The sequence below is a fragment of the Gymnoscopelus braueri genome (assembly GCF_963280865.1).
Source record: "Gymnoscopelus braueri genome assembly, chromosome: 9".
Taxonomy (NCBI): domain Eukaryota; kingdom Metazoa; phylum Chordata; class Actinopteri; order Myctophiformes; family Myctophidae; genus Gymnoscopelus; species Gymnoscopelus braueri.
In genome coordinates, this window is record NC_137610.1 from 12,764,602 (window position 1) to 12,780,789 (window position 16,188).

At 40.9% G+C, this 16,188-nt stretch overlaps 1 protein-coding gene across 1 annotated transcript; it reads right to left on the minus strand.

The window, feature by feature from the left end:
* Positions 1–1,665: 1,665 nt before the first annotated feature.
* LOC308092619 (patatin-like phospholipase domain-containing protein 2) lies at positions 1,666–11,689 on the minus strand. The gene is made up of 10 exons (XM_080438629.1): positions 11,549–11,689; positions 10,128–10,322; positions 9,052–9,284; positions 7,560–7,625; positions 6,512–6,721; positions 6,014–6,074; positions 5,258–5,437; positions 4,867–4,999; positions 3,271–3,393; positions 1,666–3,029 (listed from the first exon to the last, which is right to left on the minus strand). The coding sequence occupies exons 2-10, from the start codon at positions 10,312–10,314 to the stop codon at positions 2,729–2,731; spliced, it is 1,494 nt and encodes a 497-aa protein (XP_080294755.1). The 5' UTR covers positions 10,315–10,322; positions 11,549–11,689; the 3' UTR covers positions 1,666–2,728.
* Between the last annotated feature and the right edge of the window lie 4,499 nt (positions 11,690–16,188).

The following is a 16,188-nucleotide window of genomic DNA, read 5'->3' on the forward strand; positions in this document are numbered from 1 at the left end:
GATAGGCAAGGTCTTCTCAGGACACATATTGTACAGTAACTGTTTCGTACATAGTGTTTTTCATCCACTGACTGACTCTGATATTTATAATTTCTTGCATTGCGCAAACTGGCTGGACCACAACAGCGGGGCCAGACCTGTAAATGCAAAATGTTTGTAAAAAATGAACTAGCAGTTTAGAATCACTAATTTATATGTACAGTAGACAGTTTTGATGACATATTAGCCTGATATATTGATGTTAAACAGCTTCTTGGCAGGTTACATTCATTCACATTAGCAAAACTCACGCAAATTGTTACACAATTTGTTATCTCTGTGGTCACGTGATCAAGATGTATCTGTCGGCTATTTCAGATTCCATCCTGGCCACGATTGGCTTTTAATGTTTGCGGGATTGAGTGGCTCGTTTTGCACAAAATGCCACAAATTATGAACAAATGGCTAGAGTACCAAAGTCCTGACGTCACTCGCTCATCCCCTGTGTCACGGAAGTATTTTCTCTATGGAAAATAACATTGGTCATCTTAGAATCATCTCATACAAGAATTGTGGTCCAAAAATAAACAAACTGTCCTGGCGATATTGTCACGGCAGTAACATTAGCGTTTTCTCACCGTCAGTTGATGCTTTATATCCATATGAGTCAAACCGTCGGGCTCATTTGTTGATTTTTGGAACACAGTTCATATATGCCGCGATATTAAACACGTCTATGGGAATTGAGAATGGGGGGGGGGGGGGGACATACCCAGGTAGGATGCGTAAATTACGTCATACTTCGAAACTCTATTACTGCCTTCCAAAGTTTGCAGGCCCTGGGTAGGCAACCCGGCCTGGTGGAGGAGCGCACTTTTCTAGTTTGGCTTATGTTATGGGTCAATATAGGTGCCTCGGAAAACAACAGGAAGTGTTGATCAAATAGAATCAACTTCCGGTTACTGCATTGTCTATTTCTCGCTTCAAATGTTTTCAAAAACATTCTTGAGAGCAATGTTTTGCTGTAAATGACATGGTTTGGTGTGTTTGTTTATGGCTGCCATGTTGGGTATGGCAAAAATCAAGCAGCGCAGCAGGCGGTGCTCTGAGCCTTTGATTAGACAGCAGTCTGTTATTGAGCCCAGCTGTCATTATTCAGAAATAACACGCCGTTGAATTCAGTGATTGACCAATCAGAATCAAGCATTCAACCAAGCCGTGTAATAAACGTTAATAAATAACTCCTGTCATTGTAATGAAAATCATCATTCATATATTGTCATGTGATGTGAGTCTAATATAAGTTTAATATAGCCTAAGCAAATCACTGTTCAATAGAGCAGCAGGCAGCTACAAACCAATTTAATGTATAATTTCATTAAGTAGGTAAGTAGATAGTAGAATACATTAGGGCCTGACTTAAAGGATCCTGCTAGGATCCTAATAGACCAAATCATGACATCACCACAACCAAAAATGATTCATTAACCTTATTTCTGGAGGAACAGGAAACTTATGATATCGTTATTGACTACAATTTTATATTATTTTGTTCTAAATATACACAGGTTGACAAACTAGACATCAGAATCAGAATCATCTTTATTGACATTGATGATGTTCTGGACACTTTATTTTACATTGTGTAAATATCCATAGACATTCTACCTGGAAATAACGCTCCACACATCTGGTTTATGGTAGGATGAGTGTCCACTGTCCATGACTTACATAATAATAAGGTAGGGCAGGTTTCATATAAATAAACTACTGTAGGCCTACAGTATACAGACCTTCCACACATGAACCAAAACAAAAAATATAATCTGAACTATGTATTTGTTTTATAACACTGCATTGACACTTGCATTGAGTGCATTGCACAGAGGTTTATCCAGCAGTTCCACTCCCTTCCGATCCTATTCTCACATTCAACTCTGTGTGTGTGTGTGTGTGTGTGTGTGTGTGTGTGTGTGTGTGTGTGTGTGTGTGTGTGTGTGTGTGTGTGTGTGTGTGTGTGTGTGTGTGTGTGTGTGTGTGTGTGTGTGTGTGTGTGTGTGAGAGAGAGAGAGAGACTGAAAGCAGACAGTCTTGGATGCAACAGATACATTCTGTTTCAACTACTACTGCGACTACACTTCATAAAACACAAACACTTGTCTCACTGAAAGACAACAGTTCATGTGTTCATTTGTGATATCCTCCAGTTCTTAGCTTGCTCATACTGTAGCTGTTTATGTACCATGCTGGCTGTATGTTTATATGTTTACAGCAATCTTGTGTAATGTTTCCTCATACATACAGTAGTAGCAACAATAAACCATTTAAAATAAAGGTGGCCTCCCACTGATTAACATAACACATTGACATTGTTGCTATGGTCTGTTACACTGCTTGATTGTAGTTCAAAACAGTTAAGACAGCAATCGTAAAACAATGATTAGTTTGACTTTTGTAACAACAAAAGTGATTATAATACAAATGTATACATGCTTCCAAACGGAGATTAAAACTGTGCGCTCTTTAGAAGGTGCCTCAGTCTCCGATTTGTCTTAGAATCTTCATAGACATCCACAGCAGCAGAGCATCATGGGACACCTGACGCTTAATTTATACTCCATCGCATGAGGGTGTCGTTTAACAAAAATGACTGATCAACAAACCAACAACGTTGTTAGTATGTAGGTCCGTTATTTTTGGCAAGCGGCACCATTGTATTAGAGAGTATAAATTAGGCTTAACTTACTGCTTAAGAGCTGCCGATGGCTAAAGGAGTGGTTAGGCAGTGCGGGTGAGTCGTCTTGTCCTCCTGGGAGAGGACAGATGGAGTGCTCGTGTCCGGTGTGCCGAGCCCCGTTCTGAAAGAGCCCTGCAGGTCCATGTTGATGGAGAAGACTCCAGGCAGCAGCTGTCTCTGATACTGGTCCAGGCGCATGAGGGCGTCCAGGACGGAGAAACCTCCTTCGTTCACCCAGTTGGGCAGCAGGCAGGAAGAACCAATCTGACCTGGGAGACACTGGTAGTGATGCAGCTCCAGTTGGCAGGAAAACCTACAGGAAACATTACAAGCATGTACTGTATGAGCTTTAAAATAAAAAAGAAGACACTTGTGAATCACTGTGTGTGCGCGTCTTTTCTGATATCTCCTTAGATTGTATTCTTAATTAAATGAAAATTTGTATAATTAGTGTGTGTGAGTGCGTGCGTGCGTGCGTGCGTGCGTGCGTGCGTGCGTGCGTGCGTGCGTGCGTGTGTGCGTGCGTGTGAGTGAAACAGATGATAGTCTCCCACCTGGCATATACATGCTGGGAGATGCTTTTGGAGGTCTGACGTAGAACACGCTGCAGCATTGTGGCCATCTGCTCTCGAATCCAAATCACGTCTTTCTGCACGGTTGGCATCCACTCCAAAAGTCTAAAGACAAGACACGCCATTATGTATTTCAACTGCTGCTAGTCAACCTGTGGCTGAGAACACCACAGCTTCAATAACTATCTTTTTAGAATTGTCGGATAGTGAAGGGTTACTGGGTGGGGATCTACACTAGCCTGGTTCCAGCCGAATCTGCCTTTGCAAAATCGCATCGCACTTTAGCCCTCGGCAGATTAGGTCTGGCCCCCCTCCATAGAGATTCCACTTCTCTCCCTCCGCAGTGGTGTGGAGCCAACCAGGGCCCAGTATCCAAATGTGGGCGGGCTTATCACCTTATTTGGAGCAATGACGTACAAGGAAGCACTGCTCTGATTAGTTCGTGAAAAAGGAAGCACTGCTCTGATTGGTTTAGGTCTAACCAATAGAGTCCGTTTGGATCTTTTTGTAACCGCCCCTTGGAAAAAAATCTATCGTTGATAAGGACCAGACTAATATCCACGCAGTGTGTCGTGTGATATTGTCTGGCCACGCGAGGCTAGATCTACACAGGCGCTGATGCATTAGATCAACGTGCATGACACAAGTCTCATGACGTCAGAATTTATTTTGCAATCTACACAAGCTGCGACCACAGTAGCCCTGAAACATGACTGTCATACCATGACGGAACCGAAAGTTCTACAAGTTTTTACATTTACACCTCTCACATATACATAAACGTTCAGATTTCAAATATAAAGTGCTTACCCCCGAGTCATGGATGTTACAAGTTGAGCCGGCCGCGATAAGTACCCGTATCTCCCGTATTGTTCAATAAAAAGCATTTTAATCCGATCGGCGGCCATTTTCTATTTAAAAAAAATATTGTAATGTATCAGAGTGCAATACACCTCCCAACCAGTAGTGTCGCATAGTTGAAAGCATCGGAGAAAATTCGGAGAAAATGGCCGATGATCGAGCTTTTTATTGAACAATACGGAATATACAGGTACTTAGACCTTTGCCGGCTCAACTTGTTACATCCGTTGGCATGGGGGTCAGCACTTTATATTTGAAATCTGAACGTTTATGTACATGTGAGAGTTGTAAATGTAAAATAATCGAAAACCAGGAACTTTTGGTTCCATGACAGACGAGCGTCATGTGAACCATGGCTACGACCACAGCAAAGATGAGTGTAAATTGTGATTCCTAGGCATAACTATGGGTGGCAGTAACTCCAAAAGGTGTGTGGTCAGCTGGAAATATAGAATCTAGATTTCAAATTCATTACTTTGACCAGTATGGCCAGCGCATATTTGTTGCTCTTTCAAACTGCCTCTCATCTAGCCTATGTAATCAATCAGGAAACTGAAATGTTGCCATATTTTGCCAAAATTAGAGACAGCAATATTATCCCAGCACATGTGCATCATGGAAACGCAAATGTTGCCAGCGTAGATCTACCATATTAAACACTTTTCAATAGAGAGTTTCTTTGTCTGGAATAGTGAGAGTAGAGTTGTGATGTCTTACCTGACAGTCATGGACATGGCAGACTCCAGAGGCAGAGTATAGGGAAGCATCAAAGTAGAGGCCAGCCTTACAGGAAGAAGGTTTCTTAGAGAGTGGACCAGGCTCCTCCTCTCCTTACAAGCTTCCACCAGAGCTATGGAGGAAGTCAGAGTCAATCCATCTGTACACAAGTACTACAGTAACTATCTACTGTACAGTATATGCAGAGTGAGTCTATTTGGAAACCTTTTTAATATCTGAGTACAGATCTTTATTTTAATAAATATGTCTCTATATTTGCAATGCTTAAATGTTATTTATGTTATTCTTACGATCATGTAGGATTAAAAAAGTAACCATGATACTCTGTAGAGAAATTGAGAAACTAATTGATTGTGTTTGTGCAACCAACCTTTATGTAGTTGGGGTGGGAGGTGCTCAATGATGTTGTCCTCTAAGGGGGGAGCAGACTGAGCCTCCACCTCTACACCTGGCTGCTCCTCTTCCTCATCTTCATCATCGTCCTCGTTTTGTTCCCCATCATCGGCCAGCAGTCGTCTGCATCTGAGAGGCCCGTTGAAATTCAGCAATCCTGCGTACAAAACCAATAAGAAAATTTAGATTTTCTTAAGCCAAGGACATCTTTGATCAATAGTGGACTGAACACCCCCCCCCCCATCTGTTCAAATATTTATAATTAAGGTCTGTGTGCAAAATGTAAGTTGCCACACGGGGGCAGCACAATACTGTTCAGCAAAGAATGACATGTCGTAACATGAAGCAAAGTTCCAGTGCAGTCTATCTATGTGACACAATGTAAACAGCATTAGTCATATTTTGGATTCATTTCACAAACCCAAGGTAAAGGTCACCTGTCTTTTGAGGTGAGTCAAGATTCTATCATGTTAACAATGTATCAAACATTTGAGAAGATATTAAAAATATATTTGTGAAAATGTATGTCCAGGTTCATATAGTTTATATTATTATTTATTTATATTTAATATTTTTTTAACAAATGAAACATTACAGTATGGTGGAAGGAAGAACACACTTTATTTCTTCCACCATACAGTACAGAAGCCTATATCAATTATATAATTTTCACTAGAGATTAAAAGGCTTGAAGGCTTGACACAGAATATATCAAACAATCTCTGGTACTTACCATTCCTCTTTAAAAAGTGAAGAGCATCTCTATATCCCTGTTTACACATGGCTTTCAAAATCTGCACCCAAAACAAACACAAATATACACCTGTCATTAGACAGACAGATCCATAGAGGTAACTCCAGTTCATCTAAGCCAGTTACAATGCACCAATCAATTAATTCTGCTTGTGTCTCTGTGTGTTTCAACTTGCATGTATGCTTTCGGTGTCTTCGCATTTTATGTTTGTATGTAAATGTATGTGTATCTGTGTACCTGAGTTTTTCTGAGTCTGTTTCTTTGTTGATGTGTGTATTTGTTTTGTATGTGTGTGTAAGTGTGAGGGGAGAAGGGTTAAATTAACTAATTTCACTCTGGCGTACCTATTCTGTCATAATTGGTGAACATTCTGCAAAAATAGCAGATCTACAAGCTCACAACTCCTGTAGTTCGGCTATTTTTGCTATTCAACGTACAACAAAGTATATAGGGTGTAAGTGTAAGTGACCAAATTACCATTGGATCTGGGGGGAAAAGGGAGCAGGAAACTCTGTAGAGGTTTATGAGGGTGAACTGGATGCTGGTGTTGGAGAAGCGCAGTTCATGTATGAGGTTCGTGGTGTCCCGGGGGCAGATGTCGCTCTCTCCCGAAAATGGCGACACAGAGATGGTGTTTTTCGAATCGTACAGGGGTAGGTTATCTGTCAAGCCTCCGTCTACGTATCGCTAAGTCAAAGACAAACAGAGTCACCGATCAGACAATCGCATCATGAGCTGGTGTGTGAATCTCATTCGAAGTCTGTTGTGTTTCGTCTCATATGGCTCTCTGCATTTTCTGTGCTGCCTAGAAAACTAGGATTAATTCCACTTAAAATAGTTGTTAATGTTTTAACTTTTGAATAATCTGGACTGTTTGTAAGAAGCTGGAAATTCCTGTGATGTGTGCCAACTGATAAAGTAGCAGTGACGTCAGGTTTGAAGAGGACAGAACAACCCTCAAACCCCAGCCAACAGAGTCACATTACACAGGGTACTGCCACCCTCGCTCTGAACACATCCTAGTGACAGGACCACATAAAAAACACACATAATACACACACAAGCCTATTGACAGGGTCACAGGGGGGTACGCAGTGTCCGGTTGAGAGAGCTGGTATTGCTCAATGATTAGTTCCTAGAAAAGCCTAGTGCCAGAAACTTGTCCAGTGAAATGGCAAGTTTCCCTATACTGTGAAATATCTAGGAATGATCTCAGCTACAAGGAATTTGCGAAGCACTTTTGCCAAACACATGTCATTCAGAGCAAACACATTTGTCAAAAGGGCGTCGGGATGTTTGTGGAAAGGAAAAGAAACAGCAACAACAGATGCCAATTCAAGTAAATGTAAGATGAAAGGTCAATCATTTTGTCCAATCAAATTGAAGTACAGAAAATTAGTATTTGCCAGTTACACAATTATGGGAGCTTTGCTTATTTCTAATGGTTAACTCATTTCATATAAATGACATAATGGCTATGAAGGGGAAGCGTTCACATGTGTAACACAATACTTGATCCACTTACCACACCTTGTAGCATAGGGGGAATGAGGCCCATGTACACAGGGATATAGGCACTGCATACACATGCCTGTTAAAAACATACAAAAAAGAAATGGTTAGAGGAGAGTGTGTAGCTTGTTAACCACATGAACCGTAGCGTCCCTATTCTGGGCATGTAATAATAGGTGAACATATGACAAAAACTGGCAAACATTCACCAAAATAGCAGATCTACAAGCTCACAACATGTTGTTGCAAATGAAGCTTTGTGAGCTAGATCTGCAATTTTCAGAAAAGAGATTTGTTGTAGAGGGGAACAAGGAGGGGACCAAGTATAGATCCCTGGGGGACATTAGTCAACCAAATAGATTTGGTAAAGTGGTAACAACAAAATAGCTGATGTGTCTGTCATCAGTGTATTCACAGTTTGAGTTTTAACATTGATCATAGATCCAATAACATGTTATAGCTGTTGTATCAATAATATTTGAAGGGTCTCTGTGAACTCCAACCCAGGAGACTAAAATGTGTTTCTTCATTTCTATGTAAATATGAAAGAATATGAAACATTGAACCCTATGATGTACCAGGTTATTTTTGATGATATTGCACTGATTTTCACATGGTGTCAATGGCTGGAAAACTGCCGCAGGCACATTATTTAATCAAATCAAATAAACTATTTTAAATACATGGGCTGATCAAAAAGTTATCAACTTTGTCTATCGCACATGGCGCTGTGAAGGATGTGCACCTGGTCATCAACCACTTTAACCATGGTATACATTTTCTATATTTTTCTGATCTACAAGCTCACAATGTATTGCAATGCGACATGAGTTTGTATAAAGAGGTCTTAGATCAGTTGAAGGATAAGGTTAGGTGAGAAGGCGTGCTAAAATAGTCACTGGTTTCAGCACCATAACCCTCCTTCACACACTGCTGTCTAGATTCAAAAACATTACTCTGATACCTCACCCTTCAATCACCCTCCACATTCACATGATGTCACCCCATGTGATGTTTTTTAATACAAAAATATGAATGAAGCTAAAAGGGAAGAGACTATGACAAACCAATCATCAACAATAATGTGTAAACAAAATAAAAAGAATATTAGAATATAAAAGAAAGAACAAAATATTATAATATAGGTTTTCCCTATAAAATGCTTTTTTCATTTAGCAAAACTCCTGTCCTAGCACCTTCACTATCAAAGAGGCAATGTCTGAGCTGCTCCAGTGTCTCCTTCTCCTCCCCAGAATTCATGGTCAGTAACTTAAGAATGAATACCTTGGATACTGACGTGCAGATCTGGCCGGAGAAATCAAGTACAATTAGGAAGAATACACAGCTCTGATGCTTATTACGTTTTAAAAGTAAGGCCAATGTTTTGGCAGCACGCTTGCTCATGAGGTTAACTGTGACAAAGGCAGTTTGCTGTCCAAACGTTGAATTCATGATCAAACATTTTTGATTGACACTATTCATGCATACCATAGGCCTACTCTCACCTGCACTACCTCCTCCTTGCTGTTGAACTGGGACACCAGGACGTTCTCTCCATCTGTCACACGGGTCAGAGAGATTCCTAGCCGGCCACTGACCCGCAGGTGGGCATCATCTGGTAGCGTACGATGCATCATAACACGCATTATCTTGACCAGGTTGAACGATGGATGCAGAGGCCCGAGGAAGCGTTTCCTGGCCTCTTTTGCAACATCGAGGATGTTTGCCCCAGCCTCTCCTGTAGAAGATTAAATAGAATAGAACAGAATGGGACCTTTTATTTTCCACATAACACAGGGCCAACAATGCAAAATGTGCAATTCTCGAGTATTCCTATCGGTAAAGATAAAGGATCAGAAGAAATGCATAAGATATAATATGGGGCCACATAGCCTACTTTGTGGCTCTAAAAAAGTATCAAGGTGGGATGTAGGCTAAAGCGCTAAACAATCATCCATCGGTCTAATTTTCTGAAGCATTTGCTTTGTTTGAGCCACATACAGTCTTTCTCAGATTTGTGGATTTTCCAGTAGCCTATATTTACATTCTTCGCCCAGTAGCTCATATAAGAGCTCCATCAGCTCATTCACTTTCACAGGAGTAATACTGAAAGATAATAGACAGTGGTGTAAAGTAACAAAGTACATTTACTCAAGTACTGTACTTAAGTACAATTTTGAGGTATTTTTTAATTTACTGGAGTATTTTCAATTTTCTGTACTTTTACTTCTACTCCACTACATCTCAGAGGGAAATACTATGCTTTTACACCACTACAATTATTTGAAATTAGTTACTAGCTACTTTGTAGATTTTGATTATTATTACAAAACCTAGCCTATCGCTATTTTCAAAATATTTTTGTACTTTTGAAAACTTAATAACATAATTAGTACTTTCTACTTTTGGTACTTTAAGTAAATTTTGATACCAATACTTTTGTACATTTACTCAAGTAAATTTTGATTACCAGGCTTTTACTTGTAACAGAGTATTTCTACTGTACATTGCAATATTGATACTTTGATTTTAGTAAAAAAAAAAAAGAATACTTTTTCCACCACAATAGATCAGTACCTACCCATACATATTCCACTGACCAGAGCAGTGGCTGTCAGCGCCCCGGCTGATGCCCCATAGATGTGCCGAGCATTCTCCACCAAGAAAGGAGCCTGCTCCAGCAGACAGCTCGCCACCCCTATGTGGTAGATGCCCAAGAAGCCGCAGCCTGCGAAAGAAATGTTCCACGGCGAATCTAGAGGAAACATACCGGTGACTGCAAGATCATAAAAAAAGATTTTAAAAAATAGAAGTTTTTTTTTACTTTCATATGACGATCACGACACTATTGTGATATTTGTCTGCACCCATGCAGTCATTGATCATCCGATGTCCCACTTTAGCCAGCTGTTGTGTCACTTTGGATGACCACGAGATGAATTTCTGTTTCACTAAAAATAACTACATAGTAGTAGTTGCGCGATCGAGTCTGTCTGTTGACATTTCTCCCACGCTCGGTGTGTTTACCAATCTGGGGAGGATTCAGAGCGCAACGCCGAACGACGTGACCAATCACTATCAATGTAATCGACGTCGCTCAAACAGCCGCCCATGAAGTCAGCATAGATAGCCCATATCCAGACTCAGAGTCATTTTGATCTCAGAGGTTAATTTGTGCCCGTAGCATTCCCATGTGGGACTGACAAAAGTTAAGAGCAGCTTGTTTGCCTCATCTGTATTGTCTCCGCCACTGCTGAAGGCTATGTTTTGCACCCTGTCAGTCCGTGAGTGTGTGTGTGTAGTGTGTGTGTGTGTGTGTAGTGTGTGTGTGTGTGTGTGTGTGTGTGTGTGTGTGTGTGTGTGTGACCAGCTAATCTCCGGCACTGTGATACTGTGCACACCACACACACTCCCTGGATGCCAGAGCAGAACCTCTGCCCCAAATTTTTTAGATCGGCCTGTTACAGCGTCACCAGGAGGTAGATTTTTGCAAACACGCATTTTTTTCGTATTACTCCTACAGATGTTGTCCAAATATCACGCAAATCGGTACACAGTATCTCTATTGTCATAAACGAAACAGGTATTTCAGATTTTTCATATTCCATCCTGATTGGCTAAGATTGGCTCTCAAAGTTGTCAGGAGTGCTCCGTTTTGAAAAAAATGCCTCAAATAATGAACGCAGTGTGCGATTTCCGCGAAATTTTGCACGCACATTCCCACAAGGCAGATTGAAGACATTTTCAAATCAGCATCATGGTGGCGCTATAACCACGGTCATGGTGCGCACTCCCTAGAGGCCAAAGAAAAACCATTGCCCTGCCTTTTATAGCGCCACCAGGAGGCTGACTTATTTAAAACAAATGTTTTGATATTACTCCTTCAGATTTTGTCCAAACATCACGCAAATCGGTACACATGATCTCTATTAGTCATGTGATCAAGACGGATCTGTCCCATTCTTCATAATCCATCAACGTTGCTGTTCCACAATAACCTACCTGCCCTGGCGGAGAACTGTGCTCAGAGGAGCACCTTTTCTAGTTTATTTCTGTAGTAGCCTAGACTACAACGTTATTTTACAGTCCCCATCAGAATCAAAGTAGCCTAGATAAGTTGAAGTTTACAAACATACTATTGCCATATCTGATAAATGTATGATTCACATCAATATTTTCAAAACAGAGAGAGAGAGAGAGAGAGAGAGAGAGAGAGAGACTGATTTGGGTGATTTTGTCTTCTCTCACTGTCTGACAGCACGAATAAATCAAAGAAAACACATAGGCCTATAGGCTAATACTTTAATTATTATCTTTGGAACTTTGTTCAGTGAACAAAAGAAAGTTGGGTCATATGAGTTCAGTCAATAAAGTATGGACAGTCAAACTAAGCATGTTTACAACAGTGGTTACAAAATAGGCCCACATAGCCAACTGTATTTCGCAAGAAATAAAATGACAAATCCATGAGATTTGAAAAATGATTAATTTCCACAACAGGTCAACGAGAAATATGATGCACAGTGTTTACAAGTCTCTTGTGAATTGTTCTGGGACATTATCTGTAGTTGTTCCACGAAGTTGTTCGTGGAATTGACAGCAGGAGCTATCCTCCCCTATTGCGAACATTGTCCCCCACTAGGTTTGAAGCACATGGCGAAATAGGTTATAATTTACAGTTTAGATAAACAACATTGTAGTAACACTTACACCCTTCAAAGTCGTATTGACTGAAATGACACAGCTAAATCTAATGTTTTCCTGTGCACAAGGAATCAATTGTAAACATTTTGTTATCTAACATGGTTAGAAAAGAAATGGGAGTTTGTCCTACAGCCCCAAAGTCTGTGCCGACGTCAATTTGAGGATGAGTCATGTGCATGACCAAGGGATGAGAGCATGGGGTATTTTCTGGGGAGAGTTGTTTGTGTTCCCAAACAACTGCCAAGTTTAGTCAATCTTTATTGAAAAAGACTGGATGGGCTTCTGATCTCCAAAGTAATCATAACAAACAATGACTTTTCATACGAACACTGCAGAACATTCTTATTTGTAATGCACTTTAATGGTTAACACCAAACAAATCACTCAAGTAACTATTGTAAGTAAAGGACCACAATGGAAATAGGTTCTCAAGCTTTTACGTGTTTATCCTTTTGACAGATGCAAATACATGTTCATATGTATTTGTTATCAATAAAGACCAAATAAAATGTAGAAGTAAGTAAACTTAAGTAAGTAAGTAAGTGAATAAAGTAAGGATGATAATAACAATAATGTGTCCCTTCCCTTTTAGTTGTTGTTGGCCAAGTACTTTTGCACAGGAATTTGTCAATAATATGCATTTAACCCATCCTAACAATTAGGGGCAGTGGGCAAGTGCCCCAGGGATGATCTGGGGTTCAGTGTCTTGCTCAAGGACACTTAGACACTAGAGGACCTGGACTCGAAGATTGAAACAAATGGCATACCACCTCAGCCACTGTCGCTCAAATAAGAGGTGTGCGCTCTGCAAGTGTCACATCTAAAATATAATTAAAACACAACATACATAACACAAATTGTAATGAAAATCACAAAAAGAATAACGGAAACAGTTGTGCAACTCAAGGCATGTATGAGTCCTTCCTCTGTCCAATGCACACCCCACAATAGGGGTCCATACTGTCCTCACTCAGTGTCCCATGAACCCAAAACAAAGAGGTTCTGGGGTAATCGTCTGTCTTTTTCCCTGCTCTTGGGTCTCTGGTGTCTCACACATCTGGTATGGAGGGGCTTAGCTCACACAATATCCTGGTAATTGGGTACTGAAACCACCGAATACCAAAACACATTCGCCCCGGGGCAAATTCGACGACCTCGAAACGGTCGCCCCATAGTATGTCTGGCCGTCGCCCCAGACGTTAGGTCCCGTCGCCCCCGCAAATCTAGCGATCTCAGAATGCTCGCCTCCGCAAATCCAGCGACCTGAGAACGCTTGCCCCCACAAATCCCACGACCTCGGAACGGTCGGACCGTTCCAAGTATTTCTACACAGAGGGGAATAATTGCAACATAATAAAATTCCTTTATTCTATTAAATATATTTTATGGCTGCTGCCATCGTTCACATTCCAGTGCAGTGAGTGAACCTAGCATAGGCCTACTCTACAGACAGACAGACACTGTCGTATGTTGGGGAGAGCAAAGTGACGGGGCGACTGGACCGACGCTGGGGTGAGCGGTCTGCTCAGAAAATGCGGTGAGCGTGTTTTGGGGCAACCCTTCCGGTTACCAAACCAACCTATCAACATGCTGATTGATGCGGCCCAAAACCCCTGCAACGCCGGGCAAGCTGATGACGTGGCGTCACGCACAATGTTGTAACTTATAAAGCTCAACACGGTTTTGTCCCTGGTTACATTGCTGAGCTCTTGACCCCTTATGTGTCAGGATCAGGATGTAACATCAGATCCTCAGACACACCTTCATTAGCTGTCCTGTGTCCCCAGCCATCCCCATGTGACAAGGGATGGGCATTTGCCACCAGTGCACCAACACTCTGGAATGCTGTAAGATCAACTTAGCTGTATCTCACGCTTACTTACTCAGCCCAAGTGAAGGAGTAAGAGAGGTGTCACCTAACTACCTTCTACCGCCCTACACCTACCTACCTACCTCCCTGCCTGCCTGCCTGCATATCTATTTATCTATCTACCTACCTACCTACCTACCTACCTACCTACCTACCTACCTACCTACCTACCTACCTACCTACCTACCTACCTACCTACCTACCTACCTACATACATACATACATACATACATACATACATACATACATACATACATACATACATACATACATACATACATACATACATACATACATACATACATACATACATACATACATACATACATACATACACACACCCATCCATCCATCCATCCATCCATCCATCCATCCATCCATCCATCACACAGAGCACTGTAACTGTAACACTATAACTATAAAAATATAGTTTAAAAGGTCAAGTGGATGGCAAAGTTCACAACTATAACAAATACAATGGTGTGCAATATAGTTATAGTTATCGTTATAGTTACAGTGCTCGGTGTGGACAGCCAAATGCATTAAAAAAGCAGTTGATGGGAAGGCTCATTGGACCCTGAAGAAGGCCCTTGAGCCGAAATGCGTTGGTCACATGGGAGTTTTTTTAAAGCCATGACAAAATAAACTGAGCAGAGCGTCTTGGATCTTTTCTTAAGTTCAGCTGTTTTTCCACACTGGGATGTCAGCCTACAGTACTACAAGGGAAGGAACTTAAATGTGTTGACCTTGATGGGAAGGCTTTTTCAATGTCCTGATTTGTTATTGTCTCCGTGTGTGTGTGTCCGTGTGTCCGTGTGTCCGTGTGTCCTGTCCGTGTGTTAGCAGTTAATCTCCGGCACCGTTGGCCCGGTCGCTGCGAAACTGTGCACACACACTCCCTGGATGCCAATTCAGAACCTCTGCCTCAAAATGTTCACATGGGCCTGTTATAGCGCCACCTGGAGGCCGTTTTGTGCAAAACCCTTTTTTTGGGCGGTGAAACCGCCCCTATAAGTGAGATTTGGAAATATGTACAAATATCTTGGGCAGTGAAACCGCCCCTAAAAGTGAGGTTTGGAAATTTGTACAATTATCCTGCGCTGTGATTGGCCAATCACAATCTATTCAGGACTGTGATTGGCCAGTGTCACATGACACATGTGCATAGCCCTATATAAGCAACCATAACTTAAAAAAACCCATAAATTTGTTTTTTTTTATGTTATGGTTTTGTCCATCATAAAGAGTGTTTCAATAAATGTATTTATCTTTTGTACATGATTGATCGACTCCATTCAGTATTGTGATTAGCTAGCAAGACACATGCTGTGATTGGCTAGTGATACATATGACGAAACTAATCTAAAACCACTGTGATGTAACACTAGTATATTACTTAGATACTGTCCATTTCGTGAGAACAGTAAAGTAGAAGTCAAAGATCACTATGGCTGAAATGAGAAAAGGGAAAACCGATATTGAGAAGAAAATAGAAAGTCTTCCTAGAAGTGGCTCTTTAAGATCAAAGCATACATCAGAAAAGGTTAAAGATGGAATTGTGACAAAGCATAGATCTGTCCAAGGTTACAGAAGAATTTCAGGCAAACCTAAGATTTCTAAGAACACAGTTACCAACATAATCCATAAATGTAAGAGAAGAGACTTGGTGAGAAACGTAAAGAAGAACCCAAAAAAGGAAAAGCAAAAGGATAAAATGATAATGGTAAGATCAAAGGGTATTTCAGAAGAGCTCAAAGACAGAATTGTGGCAAAGCACAGATCTGGCCAAACTTACAAAATAATTGCCGCTGCAGTTAAGATTTCCTGGAACACAGTAGCCAAGATAATCGGTAAATGGAAGATGTTTGAGAAAAGCAAGAATGCTATCAAGAATGCAAACAATGTTATTGCCAAAAAGATTTTGTTTCAAAAGATATTTAGACTTCCCACTTCATTAATGCCAGCTACACGAGACAGACTTATTAATATTCCCATAGAAGACAATGATGTAATGAACACTCTGCACACTCTTCCGAGAACTCCATCTCAGGCAGGAATAACTACCATT

Bases quoted from the DNA above. Each gene is read 5' to 3' on its own strand.
- LOC308092619 (XM_080438629.1), bottom strand. From the start codon at position 10,314: ATGTTTCCTCTAGATTCGCCGTGGAACATTTCTTTCGCAGGCTGCGGC. The intron at 6,075-6,511 runs GTAATTTGGTCA...TTTTGGGTGCAG, and splicing joins TTTTCCCCCCAGATCCAATG to ATTTTGAAAGCCATGTGTAA. The intron at 3,030-3,270 runs GTGGGAGACTAT...TGTTTCCTGTAG, and splicing joins TCCCAGCATGTATATGCCAG to GTTTTCCTGCCAACTGGAGC.